Raw genomic sequence first — 19,059 nt, forward strand, 5'->3', positions numbered from 1 at the left:
GGTAAAGAAGTAACAGTAGTGAAGAAGTATGTGTTCACTTTGTAATCCAGAAAATAAAACACCACATTTATTCCAGAGAAGTTTATATTTGGGCCTTAAGCTTTTGAAAATAAAGTTTAGAGACATAGCATATGAATACCACTGTAATACACATGAAATATTCTATCAGACCCTAAAAATTAACATAAACTTAAACTTTCTCATAGTCAACAAAATAGTGGCTGGGTGCCGATTTTATTAGATAAGTTGGTTACAGCATTTTAATTATCATTTTACGTCTATCTAGGTGTAGCTGAAATTCAAAATGCACATCAAAGTAAAACTATATCACAACTCAATGCCATACTAAATGTACTTGGCCTCTGCAGTAAAATTCTAGTCAGACTTCATTTTGACTCCCTTCTCATTCATGGCCCAAGTGGCTCTGACAGAAACGCAGGACTTTGTGCTGATCATCACACAACATACCACTGTCTTTTTTTATAACCTCTACAAAATTTGAAAGGGGAGGTGGTGGCATTAACCCTGTGGAACAGATCTTGCTTGATTAACTCAGTAACACTGGCCCAGTATCTGTCCAGCAGAACCCATTGTGAACTAGTACAAGGTGCACAGCCCTTCACTGATTACAGGCAAGTGTTACAGCAGCCGAGCCATAAGGAAGGGGAGTTACATCATAGTACAAAATACAGTATAAAAGCGTTATTTTTAACATTCCACACTGAAGATTACGGATGCCTTCAAACAATCGTTTGGATGTTAGCCACTTAAACAAATACATCACTAAGGTAAACAATATAAACATACCAAAACCCTGTATGGTTAAATACAATTTCCATGGTACAAAAATCAAAGCCTGGAGATGTTTGTACAGATTGCTTTTTTACACAATGTCTTAAATTGCCAAATATTTACAACATTAAAGAGGAAATACATTTTGATGCAGAGTAAAATTATCTGAAATGATTAATATAAAACCTCAATCTATCTACGTGAGGCACTCCTGAAGCAAGTGGCATTAGCCATGAGGTCCTTTGGTACAAGGCCCATTGCTTGAAGAACCACAGTAGCTGCTGTGGCTTTAGCATGCTTCTTATTAGGGCTGGCAAAGCTGGGCTGGTAAGCGCTTCCATTTATCAATACCTATTCAAGAAAAACATACAATTGGGCTGGTAAGGGCTTCCATTTCTCAATACCTATTCAAGAAAAACATACAATAAGAACAGCATCAAACTTTAATATCTATTAGCTTTGTATTTTTTTTTCACTAAATCCTAGAAAAATAACTTACAAAGATATAAAACCTATACTATGTGAGTCAAATTAATCTCAACCCCAAAAGAAGCACATCATTTGGGAAAAGGGACTGCAAATTTAAGAGCAGGTCTCCAAATTGAAGGGAAAGAAAAAACCTGATTAAAAACCACTTAATTCCCCATGTTCCACTAGAAAAGGTCAACAAAATTGTTCACCAGATTGTGCCCACATCTTTCCCTCCAATACTGAAAAAACAGGGAAGCATACTTAATGTTTAAAACTTCTACCGCTCTACCCACACATATTCACACTCCCAGCCCACAAACATTAACCCTGTGATCACAGAATGCTGATCCCTCACCCTCTAACATTAAGTTATCAAATTAACGCAAAAATTCATATTTACCCTAAAGAGAAAATGTTTGCGATGATCAGGGCCACTATCATGGACCAAGAGAAATTCAGGTGGTTGCCACCTTCTCTTATTACAGATTTCCATCAAGGCAGACACAGGATGCTTGCCTGCAGAGAGAAAAATAATTAATTATCTCCACGCCTGTGGCAACAAATTATGAATTCAAGGGGAGGGTGGGACAAGAAGAAATTCAAAATCATACTCTCACCTGATAGATCTTTCATTGCAGCAGAGAAGTTTCCGGACCTCTTTTGTGCTCTTTCTCCTACTGCAACAAGACCTTTAAAAAAAAAGAAAAAAAAAATCAATGATCACTGAATACATTTCAAGATTTAAAATTATAATATGGCAAAACAACTACTCCCTCTGTAGGAATCTTAATCCATGCCCTCAAATAAAATATTCAACAGACACTCACTACTCTTGATTTCTATATAAACCTGTTTTGACATTTCTATACATATATCCAAACTTCATTTATCTTGTTGGAAACTGTATAAAAATATTCAGAAAAACAATATGTGAACACATATATAAATTGCCATAATTAACAACCACTCTGCTGCTAAGTCACTTCAGTCGTGTCTGACTCTGTGCACCCCCACAGACAGCAGCCCACCAGGCTCCCCCGTCTTTGAAAAGTAGTGGCCAAAAAAAAAAAAAAAAACGTGGCTATTTGCAAATGATTTCTAAAGGTTCCTCATCCGTTAAAAAATGCTCAGTTTAAGTATGCTCCCCCAAATTCAAGGATTTTAGGCCAAAACGAAATGGGAAAAGTGAAAACAGCTCTCTCCCATTTCTTCTTTCTGACTTCAAATGTGAGATGTCGGCCTCCCTTTCCAAAAGGGGCTTAGCTATATTACTATCTAAAATCAATGCTCTCCATTTAAGCTAGGGAGAATTCTTCACAAATTCTGCCACTATGCTTTCCCAAAACTAGGCCATGCTGCACAATTCTGAAGGACTATTCCCTAGAATTATGCAATGTACCCACAGATGCTTTCTACCAATAAACTACCCTCTGTGAACAAAGAATCTATTCAACTTGTATAAAAGCAGTACAATGTCAGTGTGACATTCAATTTCTCTAATGTTTGCACTAGTACTACATTACAGAATTGTGTTATGTCTAGCCTATTTTTGAGTAACAATATAATAAATTCACTCCAATATGGAACAAAATGGCACCATAGTTATCATCTGGATGACAATGTAGAGATTCTGATACAAAACATTTTTATTTCTATTTTCTTTTTCACAAAACACTTTTTAAAATATATAATTTGTTAGAGCTAGTTGTTTCATTAGCATGACAATTTAACTGCATTAAATAACCTCAACTTAAACTATCTGATCACAAAGATAAGAAAAGTAAATTTCAGTTTTAAACTTTCCCGAATTTTAAAAAATCCTGTTTAAACTAAATCTCATTTAGCTGGCAGCCCTGTATGATTCTACAGTGGACATTATTATTTCAAGTATAAAAACGCAGTGTTAAAGAGGTAGCACTTGTCAGCAATTGGTCTATTCTCCAGCCTCAACACTCAATTACTGAGTTTGATAAAAAGGGACATGCAAAAGGGTTTACAAAGTGAAGACTAAACAGAACTCTTAACAGGAAATGAGAATATGCAGAATAAAAATCTTAGAAATAATAAATTCTAGAAACAGAATAAATCCTTGAAGCATATGTTCCCTGTCAAAAGGGAAAAATATGGAAATCCTACTTTCTAAATATGAAATCTAATTAAAAACCTAATCATGGTATTACACGTAACAAAGGCTGCCTTTTACCCTCAAATTAAGTGTCTCCACCTGTTACGTGTACAAAGCTTTCAAAATGGGTTAAACATTTTATTCCTAACTCTGTACTATACGAAGTGCCCCCAGTTCAGGATCACTAACATCAGAAGAATTTATGAATTTATAATAGTAATGAAACCCTAAATGTTTAAAGAGGTATAATAAACATTCTACAAAAAAAAAAAAATCTTACCTTTTCGATCTGTCTTAAAATCAACTAGGATAGGTTCCTTATTTCCTTCTTTGTTTTTTCCTAATCCTTCTCCTTCTTTCCAGCCCATTTTTCTCATCAAAACGGCTCCCATCCCTCCAGTTACTGGGGCTGCTCTTAAGAACTGATCCTATCCAAAGAGAGAAAGGTAAAAGATCCCCAGTTTATAGTTAGAATCTGACTACAGACTCAGTGTAACTTTGTAAAGAAAGCAAGCTTACTTTACTTCTAGATCTGTTATAGCAATGAAATGCTTCTATACTTATAGACATACTGTAGTGTGTATGTTCTAATTATTTTCACATAAACATAACAGTATTTTAAAAGTCAAATAAGTCAATGACAGTTTTAAAACAGTGGCCCTTGTGCCCCCCTCCAAAAAAAAAAAAATAGAACACTCCTGTTTTCGTCCACTATTTAGGTTCACTGGTATCTCTTCTTAGCTTGCAAAATAAAAAGAAGGCAATGTTAAAACAGTCAATAATATTAATTGTCCCAGGTGTACCTAGTTAATGAATAAAGCCCAGCAATCATTTAGAAATAGTTTGAACACTGAAGAAGCATACTGTTATCATCCAAAGCTTTTTTCCCCCATTCTACCATAAGTATAAATATTACACTTAGAAAATCCCTATGAAGCAAAAAGATAGCACATACAATACCCTGTAATTAAACCAAACTGAATTTGAACTCTTTTAAAAACCTAGCTTGATGTTAAAAGACTTTTAAAAAACTCCTTAAATGTTTACATACCTAGGCCTCGGTAGCAGCAGTGTTGTGAATAGTAGGGCTGGCACTGACCGGGGCAAGAAGACAGCTACAAGGATTTGGCCCTGAAACAAGTTTCCATACAGAGGGGTGAAAGTTCACAGGTTATTCTGTGAACAATCATCTCTCTTGTATCCAACCCACTGAACCATAATTTCCATCAAAGCAGCAAACCACTTAATGTCATAAGATGCACAACACTATATACATTAGCATGGTCAACAGTCAATTGTTTCCACACATTAAGAAATAAGTGATGCCTCTTTTTAAAGGGCATCCATGTATTATGTAACAAATGACTGAATTCTACTATGGATCTTTATGGTCATGTTTTAAACATTTAAAATATAATCTCCAAATCATGTCTTGTTTCCCCTTGTTATTAAGTATTTTACATTTACATTCTCTAGCAAATGTAAGCAAAAGTCATTTAACTTATCAACAGAGGGAGTCAAAAATTTTGGTAGCTCTGGACACAGTGTAATCACTTCCTCCACTGGTAAGTTACTACTCAATTTTTAATTTTGGTTTTACACAGTAGTAAACTATATCCTTTCTCCCCACCCCCCCAGCTATTTAATTATAAGCTGGGGAGAAAACATGCCAATGGTATGACATGCCAATGGTATGTGACTAGACATTAAGTTCAACAAGGTGCTCTGATGGAAGGAGGCAGCTGTGGAGGTAAAAACATAGCCCTGGTTCAGTTCCTTATGTGGTGCAGGCCATGCAGTGTTGATGTAGAGAGAGAAAAGTTAGCTGATGCTTGGGTACCAACTGCCTTGTTTCTACACACCTAGAATGACTTTTACTTACTTTCAGGTTCATCCGCCCCTCTTTTCCAGGAAACACTCCTAAAAAAAAGGGCAACTGTGCAGAGTATAACACAACTCCCCAAATAACGTAGGTTTCCAATTTTTTTTCCGTCCTCTATTATCTTCAAATGTTTCTTTACACCAGGGTGTATATACAGTTCAACAAAAAGCTAATTAATCTAATAAGACTACAATAGTAAACAATATTCATCAGGTCATGTCCAAATCATTTCAGAAAATAAAGGTTCTTTCAAATCAATAACCATTCGAATTTTTTCTTACTACTAATAAAACTCGTTCCTTTTCATCTAAGAGTATACGGCAGCAAATGAAAAAATATGGAGAATGCTGGCATTCCCTGTAGTCCTTAACATTAAGAGGGTGTTGCCCTACAGCAAGGCAATGAACACCGTATGAATCAACATTTGAAAAAGTTTTCTAAATGAAACAAGGAGTTTGTGATATTTGACCACGAAGATGAATATTATAGTTGCCTAATGACCTTTGTCCATGTTTTTGCTCATTTTTCTGAGTAAAATGTTCCTGCCTTAATTGATATTAGCAGCATGTATCTTTCAGCAACAAATTGGAAGTTTCCTGAAAGCACTTTCTGTAATTATTCAAAAATATGGTGTGATAAATGAACACATCTTTATCTTGGTAACTTATCAAATATGATCTACATCTACATCATTTAAAATCTGCCAACTGTCTACAAGGACTAGCAATCAAAAAGAAAAAGGAAAGTTTATAAGGAATCCAATTTAATCATTTTTAAAAGTTAAGTGATGTTTACAAGTCTTTAACAATACATATGTATCAGAACTTCCATGTACAAATGAAGACTAGCACTTTGCAATGGAATCACATTCTTAAGTTTCTACCTAGTAATGTACATGACTATTTAATTATTATGTGCCTAAACACCCATAAAAGCCTCAAGTCTAACTTTCTGAAATATGGAGTATTCAGCTTCACCATTAGATAGTATTAAATTAAAATAAATTTATGTACATTTATAATTATTCCCAATGAGATGAAAGCCATTTTTCAAGCACTACACGAATCACTTTCATATTTTAAATACTGTAATTAATCCAAAATTTTTCTAATTTTCATCTTTTTTTCCAACACCAACCCCTAGTAAACTACATTCACTTTTTAACCAATCTTGACTATGTAATCACAGTATATCATACTTATTAGTGCAACTATTCTGCTGCTCCAAAAACGGGGGCAGGCAAAGTAAGGGTATGCTTTATATTAATTTGTTAATAAGATCACCAGAGATAATGCTATCAAAATTGAAAAAAGAAATGTTATGAGATTAAAAGGTCCAAAGCAACCAAAAATCTGATTTTTCAGAAAAAATCAGCTCATTCACTGGCACTCAGCAGTTTTCTATTACCCATGACATTACATCGATCACCACCCCGCGAGGCAGTTAAGAAGGCACTTGGAAACTGAAATTCCAAGTAATTACTTGCCACGATCACAACAGGAGTCAGGAGTACAGCGCCATTAAGAAACCTTCCCAATCCGTTAGACCAGGCAGCCTCCCTGTTTCAGCACTGCTATGCTGCCAGTACTCCTGAAACAAAGTTCCCCATCACCCATCCAACCAAGCCACATCCCTTCGCCAGAACCCGTTTCTTCAGAAAGCCCTTGGTAACCACCTAAGACTCCCCCAACAATGAGGCAGCCGTAGGTGGAGTTCACATGTCTCACTGCAGGAATCTGAAACCAGGAGCACCTACATCTTCACAGCACGAGGCGTCCGTCCTCTCCCTTGCATTTACGTCTTACATATCCTGTTTTTTCACGGAATCAGTAGTTCTCAAACTGAACCTGTGGATCACCAGAGGCCACCAGGGCCTAAATGGTGGTCCACAGATAAGTCTTCTCCACCCCCATCCCAGCCAATCTCGCCACCCTTCAGCACCGCCCTCCCCACACTTCAGCCATCCTCCCCCATCCTTCTAGTCCCCTGGCAAGACCACCACATGCAGTGCTGACGGGGGGGGGGAGGGGCTCCCAACCACTTGTAACCAAAAGCTGATAACCACATGGACCTGGGGCTGGAGGTCACAACAGGAGTGAGGACTAGGGGCCAAGGGCGCTTACAGGAGGGACGGGCACTAAGGAAGGGGGAAAGAAGGGCAAAGGAATAAAGGAACGGAAAACCAACTGGCAGAAGGTTCTTGGGGGCAGTGATTCACCAAAAATGAACCTGTAATAAAGTATCCCATGATGAGAAAAAAATCTGAGAACCACTGCTTTGAAATCATAAGATCAGTTGTCCAACAGGAACTGTAGAATATTCTGAACAGCCGCTGAGATACACTGTTAGCATTCAAAACACAGTTTAAAAACCACCCTGACAAAACCCAGGAGCAGGATATAAACTGAGTGGCTCTTGAGCCGAATTTATACATTAGCCATTGTCTCAGGGATCAATCCATCTTCATTGTCCATCCTGGAGTATATACACATAGCACATTTACTCATGAACTTTAGTTAAATTCACTGGCTTCTTTGTACATTTCTAATAAAACATTTTCTTAAAATTTTTAACTTTGTACATGGACACTTTTGTATGTGCATATGTTGTGTACCTTTTTAATCCAGGCTTGGGCACCAGTATTGGCCAACTGTTCTTGTGTCAAAACCTGTACTCCTGTACTTCCTGTGAACTGGCCAGGAATAGAGTTCAGCTGAGCCCAGGCATCAATCTGAAGAAAAAAGGCCTCAATTAAGTAAAATTACTTCTCTAGTTAAAATGCCACTGGTATTAATTCTCTAAATGAAATGGTTTATTTGGTTCCCACAAAGACTAAATAACAAACTTAAATATTTAACTTTAAAAAATATATATACTGAATTTACTGTATCTTTAAAACTGTTTTCTTAAACATTCCAAAGCAGTTCAGTAACCATTCAGTGGATCCCATTAATAACAACAAATTTAAAATATATATCTATCAACTGAAAAGCATGGCTGTGATACTTATTCTTCAAAATATCACACAGATACATGAAAATATACAGAAAATTGTTCACATGGTAAAGGATCCTTACCCTCCGTACATATCTCATAAATGCATGATAATAAACGTTGATAGTCTCAATTTTTAATTACTTTCTCTGAAGTGTTATAAATCAAGAATCAATTCAAGATACATGCTTAAAACATAAAATAGGAAACTGGTCACTCAAAGACTGTGATGGTTAAAGAATTAGTTGTCGTTCATTCAAAGCATATTTACTAAACACCTGGAACTGTCAGGCAGTGTTTTCTATTTGTCTGAACATGTACTTACTGTCCCCATATATTTGCCATAGAAAGAGAATGTATGGAGCAGCTGTCCACTATTAAAAACACAGACTGGATTCAGACTGTCTAGTTCAGATCCCAGTTCCCCTACTAATGTTGTGGCCTTGGGCCTCACTTAGCCACTCTTTCTAAATGCAAATGCAAATGTCTCACAAGACTATTATGGGCACTTAGCTACTATTTTTATATATTTGATTACAAACTCTATGAGGGCAGGTAATTTTTTCTATTTCTATTCTCTCAAATAATTCCTGCCCCATAGTACACGACATTTACTGAATAATCAAGCCCCAGATCACTTTCACTTAAAGAAAGCTTGCTAGAAAAAAGATTTTCAAAGACCTACATGTCAACAGCATGCCACAGAGTTTACTTATATCACAACCCTCTAGTTAGTGAAATATCATTTAGACATTAAAACCACTACATACCCGTTCCTGAGCACGATTTAACATGCTCATAGCTTCAAGGTCAAATGCATTCTCGCTGAGTCTTTTCTGAGCAAGTGCCCGTTCACTCATTGCTGTAGAGATGTCCACAGGCTAAGAAAGAAAACATAGATAATTATCTCAAATAACCAAAGACTCCCTAAATTATGAAAAATGCTCACATCTTTAGTTGCTTCATGTCAAAAACCAAAGTTTTATATAAAATTCTGTATATACAAATATATAAAAATGTGTATATATATATATATATATATATATAATTTTGTAAAGCAGGGAGAAGACTCTAAAAGGTAAAATAACCTTGGAAGATAGATGCGGATTGTTTAAGGTAAGTTACAAAGTATCAGGCAGATGAACTCAATCCAACTGCTTTCTTATTTTCTACTACATCAAACTACAATCATAGAAAGTTTCATGAAGAACTTAAAAATCTCTCACCTTCCCTAGCGAAATAATCATTGGAGTTTTCATTTTATCCTGCTTCTCAGCATAGCCCTCAGAGGCAATAAGCAAGGTTCTTAAATAAGCAAGGAGAAAACCACTGCCATGTCAAAGACCATTCCTTTACTGATGGCTGCACCTTTTCACCTACTTGTGGTGATTTGTTAAGTCTGATACAAAGAACTCAGCTTCTTCAAAGAATATATTCATTATGTATGATTTTCCATTCATTAGTATGTGCACTGATGATAGGAGTTAGACTGTCTGTGGGGTGCACAAGTGTCAGACTGGAGCACTTAAAGTATCTCTGAAATGCCTTAGGTCTGCCTCTTCAGTGCTCAGGTTCTACCTGTAAAAGCTGATGCTAAGCAGATGCGACTTAACTTTTTAAGAAGTTTCATAATATCCAGGAAAACTTCAAAGATTATCTTTAGACCAAATATCCTATTTACCAAATTTGTGAAAGGCTCAACCATAGAGGAAAAAAAAATCAAGTATTTGATGCTTTTTAGTTCTAACACTAAGAGCTCAAGATGATTTGTGTCAACTCACCAATTCTTAATACTTTTCTTCTAACACTACTAAACCCAGTAATATTTTCTAGTATCTCATCCAAGAAATTCATTTTTAGAGAATAGTTATCTGACATGGGAGGATTTTCCTGAATTCATATAAAAAGAATAACCAGTAGCAGCTGCATAGATGTGACAGATATAAGAAAGTCAGTTAAAGCAAGTTAACAGATAAGTTGTTTTAAAAAAGCCAAACTACGGCAACCTCTAATTTGACTGTGTAATTATGAAATACTTCTTTTAAAAATAAGACCTATATAATTAAGAGTAAGTGACTATTAGAGAATAATTCTATCTCATGCATAAGGATTGCCAATTTTCCTTTTTCCTATCTTCATTATTCTTAGTTACCTTGCTGAGTCACCTAGTATCATTCCTTTAGCAAAATTAAAATTTTCTTCCACAAGGTACCAAGAAGTACAGGTTTCTATATATCTGCCGTCCTTAAATGAAAGCAGAATTAAACTGAATTCATTCTGTAATCAGACTGCTCACAGATCTCATTAATAGAAGATCCTAACTTCTTTGTTAACTTAGTAAATTATCCACACTAACTGAAACGTTTCTGGGCATATATAGGTAAAGGCAGACTGAAACACTAAAACCACAGCATGTCCACTTTTCACTTCTATTACAACCGTGATTACCTGCTGTGACTTTTTAAGTGGGAATCCAGATTATTTTAGATCAGAATCACATTCTTTTTTGGCCTTAAATATTTCATAAACCTGTCAGGTAAGATAATGAAGTGATTTTTAGAGGCCCATTAAATATGTGTGAAATACTAGTCTTTAACTTTGCCAGAATTACTGTGGGTTTCATACTCGTCTACAAATCTAAGCATTAGGGTGTTTAGGTATAAATAATAGGTTTTTATTCTAAAAAGTTGAAATCCAGAGGAGATAATAGGGAAAATGTACCTACCCACCACCAAGCCAAGCTCTGATCCCCCAATTTCTAACTGTAAATTAGCCATAAAAATGTAGTTAGGATGGCTCTGAAAATTCCAACTTTTCTAAAATAAAATTACTTCTTCCCAACTGGAAAGCAAATTAACATACCTATCTGTGACTTCATCCTTCTGAAGACACTTTATATCTTCATACTTTTTTCTTTTAACCTTGATTAAGCAAGCAGGTAACCTAAATACCTCATCATTTATCCTCAGGATGAAACTTCATTCAAATCTCAGTATTTTATGTTAAATTCACATCTCACTCTGAAAGGAACTTTTATTTATTTAATATATCAACATTGAGATTTAATATAAATTTAGATAAAATTACAACTAGTTTTTTTCCTAAGGTAAATACAACTTCATGTATTCTTCAACAGCCTTACCAAGTGAGCTGTAAGTTCATGTCAAAACTTTATTAACAAATAGGAATTTGACTATTGACTTCATATTTGTACTTTTTAATGTAAAGAAACATACCCAAAATAGGATCAATCAGGATCATCTTAATCTCTTAAGAATCCTCAAAGAGTTTATATCAAAAAGCATATATCCAAGTTGCCAGGATAACTCAGGATATGGAATAAAAAACCAACTATAATTCTCAAAACATTAATATTCAAAGATTAGACCAAGGTTCTGAATCAGTATTAAAAAACTCATAAAACATCACAGCTACCCTTTAGAACAGCACTGTCCAACAGAACTTTTACAGTGAAAGCTAATGAGCACTCGAAATGTGCCTAGTGCAATTAAAGAACTGATTTCTCAGTGGCTCAATGACTACTGTATTGGACTGCATAGGATTTGTGTTTATATAAAGCATATAACTACTGGAGAAGGAAAATGGCAACCCATTGCTGTCTTCTTGCCTGCGAAGTTCCATGGACAGAGGAGCCTGGCAATGTGCAGTCGACTGGGTCGTTAAGAGTAATACACAACTATACCACCACTACCAGACTATAATACATAGCAGAATGAGTCTTAACTTAATGTTGCTCAAAAACAGTCAAGTGGTCAAGTGTGAAAGGTACCAAAATGATGCTAAAAGTTTTAGAATGCTAAAAAGTCAGGGACAGGGGGCAGGAATTATCTTAAACCCTGCAGAACACTATTATCAAGCTATCATCAACAAAGCAAATTTATTTTCACTAATACACAGCAGACCTTCTATGTAATGTGTAGTAATATTCTAGGCGTCATGATGGGGGGAAATGTTTTATTTCCTTCTCTCTAGGGCTTGTTCTAAAAGGTGAAATCCACATAAAAAGAGTATCCTGAATTATTATTCCAGTTCACACATCAATAAAAACCTGTTCAAGTTATTTCACTCCTCTACTTCAGCAACATTTCTGTAACCTAAAATGTTGTCAGGACTAATAGAACACTAATGTAACTGACACTGCAGTATGCATTTCACAACCTAAGTTATTAACTGTGCATCTTCATCTTCCTTATTTTAAAAATCCTTCTAAGTCAATTTTCCTTCCCCCCTGTGTTAACCCAACTGTTTACAAAAATAAAACAATTATCTTAAATAATTCTTAAAAAGTCAGTAAAAGGCTATAAAAGAACTAATGAGAATTATTAAAAGGTGGTCATTCAGGTAAGGAAAAAATACTACCTGTAAAAGGCAAATTACTTTCTACACAAGAAATTGCTGCTGCTGCTGCTGCTGCTGCAGGTATCTCCAATTAAATGATGATATAAAAGGAAACTTTTAAGACAGTTAAAGAAAAAGCACCTAGCCTGCATCAAAACATGATTTAAAATATTTAGCAAAAATTAATAAAATACAAAGTAAATGACAACTATATAAACAAAAGCCACACTAAATACAGAATGCCTCAGGAGTTATATGGCTTGGTTTTAAAACCTGATTTATGAGTCTTTTTATTATTTCACATAAAATTCTCTAGTGCAGTTTTTAGTTTATTACATTTAAATGAATTACAATAATTGGAGGATTAGGTAAACCATTAAATGGTAAAGAAATTCCATGTTAATAACCTGGGAGAATCTAAAGAGAGAAGAATGAATAAAAAAGCTGTATATAATATTCTAGCACTGCCAAGACCTGTGTGTTTCATTTTCACTTAAAATTTTCATTTTACCACAAGAACTCAGTTTTCTTAAACCTCAAAATACAGAGTTCCTAACCATAAGGGAATTTTAGCTCCAATGGGACATGAAGTAAGGAAACTTTACGCCAGAGACTACACTTATATCCTCTACCCAGTAAGGCTTTGCTATCTTTATTACCGAGAATTAATGCCCCCAAAGGACAAGTTTTAAAATGTTTTCCAACACTTTTGGTTTCATTGTTTATAAATAAAAATCCACACAAATATGATCAAGGTTCTGCAGTCACTCTTTACTGAGGATGATGCTGGTTGGCTTCTGGGTAGGAAGACGATGCTATGGCAGCACAGCCCACAGTGTGATGAGTTGGTATTTCCATAGGATATGGATTTATGTTGATCCATGCACGTCTATCCACTCTTACTTATTTCAAAGAGCACTCATGTGCACAACTGGTAGGATTAAGGATCATATAGCAAAGCTGAGATCAAATCTGTAATCTTTGCCTGATTATGTTTTATGCTCAAAACTAAAGAATCACAAATTCCAATTATATTTATTAAAATGAAAAAATAACAGGTAGAAAAATTCAAAGCACTATTCAATTAAAATATTGACCATTTAAAAAGAACTTTCCTTTTCTATATAAAATCTTTATTTCAACCCCTGACAGGGAATCAAGACTCAATGCTCCCATAAAATGTCACCAATAGTATTCTACAAACATCAGAATATAGAACATTAATCTTACTAATATATTTGTAAGATACAGCTAAATAACTAGAACTGAACATTTCATACAGTGAACACTTCCTTTAGATGTTCAATATTTCTTCTAGGTAAAAGTACACAGACCTAAAAACAAAAGCAAATTTCTGTCCCTTCCTACAATTTTGGGATTGTTTTACTTGAAATTAAAGTTAACACATATTTTTTAGTCTAATTGTCTAAGAAACTAGCTTAGAGTTCTGACAGTAATAGTTGTATATAATCTCCCCCACAGGAGAAACTTGCTTCATGAATAGACCTTTTTTTGTCTCCTGCTTTAATAAAAGGCTCCTTTACTTATTATAAAATCTTAATACCCACCTACTCCCCTCTCCCAGATGTCTTTGGAGTTAATTTCCCCAACTTTTCATTCAAATGACAACCACTATTGATGACAGACAATGTAAGGCACTAGTTTCAGTGTTAAGACTGAAAATGGCTAAATACTGTAATATATATATACACACACACATTTATATATAAACTCTTAATCAATAAGAACTGTAATCACCAGGATTCACTAAGCATCCTCCACATGTTCCACTGAAGTTAAATAGTTATAGTCACTTATCTTCCCAGGAAAATCTTTTGGAATTATGCAGTATTTATAGGGCTTTACCACACTGGAAAATTTTTTTCACATAAATGTCTCATGTTTTTTTCTAACTCTGTTAAATGCTTAATGTTGATGAAATTACTAAATTACTATGTGTATTAGAATTTCTAAGTCAGTCAGTTCAGCCCTCTTACCATGGTTTATACTCAGCTATTACTAGATTCAAGTCAGTTATAAATGTCAGTTAACCTTTCCCTCTTGAGATGTGCAGTAAGTAGCCTGATTTGCAAATCAGCAACTGAACTACTCAACTGGCTTCACTAAAAATTGTCCAAATAAGCTTATCTGTCTCTCCTTCACTGGTAATGGCATACCCTGCTTCAGTTGTTGAACCTCATGTAAGTATCAGTGACTGTAAGTTGCACTGGCTAGTTATGTCCAGTGTCACTGCATAGAACGTGCTCTCTTTTCCAAATGCCACAGGTCAAAAACAAAACAAAACAAAAAAAAAACCAATGTCTCCTGTGAATAGCTCAGGGGAAAAAGATACTACCAAAGTTTCTGATTTGGGTTCTGTTCACTTTTAACTTTATAAACAGAATTTGTTTATTTGTATTATCAGAGGTGTTTATTGGATGATGATGATATAGGGGAACCTGTAGGTGAAGAGTACAGGTCTCTCTGGATCCACATATCCCAAAATAGCAAGGATAGGAACTGGGGAAGAATCCCTACACTGTACGGGCATCAGATATCTAGTCCAGTCCTTGGACAAATGTCTGGTTTTTGGAAACCAAGGGCAAGAGGTAATGACTAGTCTACTGTATCATTTAAAACTCCCACCCCCCTAGTAAGTCTCCACCCTCCCAGATCCCCCAAGCGTGATTTTGCACAACAAGTTAAATAAAAGTAAACTGTTTATTAAAAGATACAGCAAAGGTACAGATACAGAGATACATACAAAGATACAGATATATATATATATATTTACATATATATACAGTCTCGCTGTTTTCATGTGCACTATATTTAGCAGCACATTATTTAATCAGGCGGCATTTTAATGGGGCTGTTTTGACACTTGGCATTATTACTGCGTCATTTTGACAAGATACAACTATAGCCTCCTGGAAATTTCAAGGTGTGAATTCCACTTCTCCAACTTTTAATAGTAGCAAAAAGGGGAAGGAGAAGGGAAATGGAGTACCAAGGCTGAGCATTAGGTTAAACACAAGAATTCAAAAGGGCCAAGGTAGCACACAGAAGGGGAAAATGATTAAAATTAAAGGCTATCTGACAAACAACCCAGAGAAATATAGTAAGAAACCATTATTTAAAGGGCAACAGGCTATGTATCCGAGATGCTCACATCAGCCTACAGGGACCTTTTTTCCAAACCAGTTCTTGTGTTGAACCTGAGGATCTGCCTCTCTCTGCTCAAATCCCTCCACCCAATAAATTTGCTACCACCAAAATCTAGAGCTATAGAGCCTTGAAGCAAAACGGGAAGCTAAATAGTTGTACCTTGGGCTACCTTCCCACAAGTGCAAGGAGGGCCCAATGTTGGGTAGGGATGTGATAACACTGTTCTCTGCAATTCGATGCTTTTCACTTTGTGGCTTGGTTCCACAAAGTGAATTGCATCGAGTTACTGTCAAATGAGAAGCTGCGGGTTGTTTCATCTGTCGTCTAACCCGGCCCTGCCGTTTAACCCGGCCCTAAGAAGAGTGAAACAGAATCCAAATCAGATATAAAATAACAATAAAATGCAGATTCAGGTATATAAAAAGAAAAATACATAATAGTCCTCTTACTTACCTCAGAGGGCAAATTGCTGCTGAAAACATTATCATCATCTTTGTTTTCTTCACCGTTTTTCTCTACAGGGACCCACTCTCCATAAACACTATCTGCTTCTTTTTTCCGATGTTGAGATCCAGATGATACAGGGAATTCCTTTGTTAATGTTACCTGGCTTTTTGGTGGAGTTGGCTTTGCTGCAGCAATCTAAAAACACAATGTTTTTCTTAATTCAAGAATGTTTTTCTTAATTCAAAACTCAATAGATTTTCAACATAATCAGAAAATGACTATTTCTCACAGTATTTCACCTAAATTAAAAACTAAATATTATTTCAGTTTTACTTAAATAGTTCTACAAGCTGTGCTGTTTCACCAGTTCAAAAACATTAATACTCACGTTCAGATTGAAAAAAATGGGTTTGGGTTCACTGAGTTTAAAGGGATGATGATAAAAAGGAGGTTCTTCTTCCTCTTCATCCGAAACATGCGGCTTATTCACTATTACATCATCATCTTCTTTACTCTGTGCAATCTGTTTGCATTTCTTAAAAAGTAAAAACAAACAAAAGATAAATCTTACACTTTATGTAGAATAAAATGGAATTTCTTAAATTCAAAACCACATAAAATCAACTTTCAAAAGTAAAACAAGATTAATGATAGATTACAGCTGGGTAACTTAGCTCACTACTTATTTAAACACACTCTAGCTGGTCAGTCAGTTAACAACATTTATTGAGCACCTACTATGTGCAGAGCACTGTACTGGGCACTGTCCAGGGAATACAAAAAAATAAAGTAAAAGACATGGTCCCTGCTCTCAAGGAGCTTACAATCTAGTTCAAAAGACGGAATACATACACATGAGATAATTGAGGAACGCTTTTACAGAGCAACACAGTTTAACAAGTGCAAACTGATATAATACAAACTGAGTACATAAGTGCTCAAAGAACAAAAGCTTAAGAGAACAGAATCAGGCAGAATCTGATAATCAAGGAATATTCCTTGAAAGTTCTAAGCCAGATTTTCATAGTTAAGAAAAAGGATTAGCAGGGAAAGGAAAAGAAAGTCACTCTATAGTCAGGTAGTGGTAAAGAGGTGAGAGAAAACTTATTAAAAGGGATAAGAGGGCTGAAGATGAGGCTTATATAGGGAAATCACTAAGTGTTCATAAGGTTTTGGATAAGGAGCTTGGATTTGATAAGCAAGCAATAGAAGCCTTCACTAGGTCCTTAAGCATAAAAAAAAGTCGTAGTTCATATTGTAGTAAATCTAAGTAAAGAGATTAAGAAACTATGCAATCCCCAAACGTATGGCTAAATAAAATTTGAAACACTTGCAACTGGGCTAGATAATAGCATGTCTTTCCATAAATGTTTTACAGGTTGAGTATCTAAAGGAAAAGAACTCAAGGACGGAATATAAGGCATGATGGAGAGGGTGCAATGAGGTCTGACACATAAAGCAAAGTCAATTCCTCCTTGAGAAGCAAAGGAACAGACTCCCATGACCTGGCTTTATAAAAAGGTCAGAGTAAATTTGGGTGGACTTGTTTCTATACAAGCAGTAGAATTTATCATATCCCTTATCAATTGAAAATATTTTAACAGGATAAAAAGCTCATTTAGCCAAAAACACAGAGTATACCAAGCTTATAACCAAGGGGAACAGAATATATTGACAGTGGCAGGCTGGCATAAGGCTAGCCAATAACAAGTTTCAATATCTGAAACAGTGTGGTATTTCTGGATCCTAGCAGCAATGTTCAGCGTCCTCCAAAAAAAAAAAAAAACCAAACAAATTTTAATAAAACAAAGCCAGAAGACAAAAAAAAAAAAGCCTCAATTGAAAAGATCAAATTCTTAAAAACAAAAATAATTGTGTTTAAAATACATGTTACTGCCAAAACCCGAACCGCAGGAAGAACTGATAATGGCCGGCCATTATCACCAATGGCTGGTACCAAACAGCCAAAACCCGAAATGTTGATGCGAAAGAAGTTCCTTTCAGGCAATGGCCAGCTATTCTCATTAATTTCCAAGCTCCGGTGGCAAAAGATCATTTCTGAAGATTGTCTGTGTCTTTGCGTATATGCAGTACACTCGTGGCGATCAGTGAACACGTCGTGAATGGAAACGAAACTGTAGGCGAGCTTCTGCGTGTTGCTCACTCAACACCTCCTCCATTCAAACGAACCGTCCCACTCCTCAGTCAGTTTGGCTTCTAAAACTGGAAAGCAAAAGTAATGGGAAGTAACTTAGCTAGCGGAGCTTAGCCATCCCGGATAATGGCCTGCTAAACAGAGCTTCTGCCGCTGCCACGTCTGTATTTCGGGTTTTGGCCACTCGGTGCCAGCCATTATCAGTTCAGCCCACAATTCAGGTTTTTGGCACGCTCCAGAGTCAACATCACTGGAGTAATCCATTTAAGAATGAAAACAAATTCTGTCTAGCTTACCTCAGTTAGTTCTTCTATAGTAGCTCCTCCTGACTTTTTAGCAACTTTCTCTTCTATTGTAGGTGGAGGTGCAGGCTTTAGGTTTGGTGGTAAAGGAACACCAGCCTTAGCACACATGGCAGCTGCATTAGCTTTGGCTATTTCAAGTAACTGAGCCTTATCTGCAAGAGGAAAAATACAAAAAGCAGTTTTCCTGAAAGGCTATATATTTTATATTAGCTAATGCTTTACACGCTAAAATTAAAGGCATCAATTTTCTGCCCAAACTTACAGCTGTGATGAAATCATTCTTTGGCTCAAAGATTTAAAGAAATAAAGAAAATGCCCCATATTTAAAAATGAATTAAGTCCGTATTTAGCTTCCCACTCA

At 35.7% G+C, this 19,059-nt stretch overlaps 1 protein-coding gene across 7 annotated transcripts in view; it reads right to left on the reverse strand.

Annotated features, from left to right (window-relative positions):
• Nucleotides 1-66: 66 nt before the first annotated feature.
• The window catches only part of SON (SON DNA and RNA binding protein), a 32,008-nt gene continuing 13,015 nt past the window's right edge, over nucleotides 67-19,059 (reverse strand). Inside the window, exons 4-13 of one of the 7 annotated variants that reach the window (XR_011248332.1) lie at nucleotides 18,690-18,850; nucleotides 16,627-16,773; nucleotides 16,245-16,433; nucleotides 9,035-9,145; nucleotides 7,885-8,001; nucleotides 4,440-4,519; nucleotides 3,669-3,816; nucleotides 1,881-1,952; nucleotides 1,664-1,779; nucleotides 67-1,143 (exon numbers count right to left, since the gene is read on the reverse strand). Coding sequence is in view for 4 of the 7 variants with exons in the window: in XM_069548893.1 (XP_069404994.1) it covers nucleotides 985-1,143; nucleotides 1,664-1,779; nucleotides 1,881-1,952; nucleotides 3,669-3,816; nucleotides 7,885-8,001; nucleotides 9,035-9,145; nucleotides 16,245-16,433; nucleotides 16,627-16,773; nucleotides 18,690-18,850 (1,220 nt within the window). In the remaining 3 variants the exon portion in view is untranslated. Of the gene's footprint in view, nucleotides 1,197-1,663; nucleotides 1,780-1,880; nucleotides 1,953-3,668; nucleotides 3,817-4,439; nucleotides 4,520-7,026; nucleotides 8,002-9,034; nucleotides 9,146-15,325; nucleotides 16,145-16,244; nucleotides 16,434-16,626; nucleotides 16,774-16,946; nucleotides 18,462-18,689; nucleotides 18,851-19,059 lie in introns of those variants that run through there. The other 6 variants (XR_011248331.1, XM_069548893.1, XM_069548900.1 and 3 more) reach the window with 6 other exon arrangements.

The sequence above is a fragment of the Ovis canadensis genome, chromosome 1, assembly GCF_042477335.2.
Source record: "Ovis canadensis isolate MfBH-ARS-UI-01 breed Bighorn chromosome 1, ARS-UI_OviCan_v2, whole genome shotgun sequence".
NCBI lineage: Eukaryota > Metazoa > Chordata > Mammalia > Artiodactyla > Bovidae > Ovis > Ovis canadensis.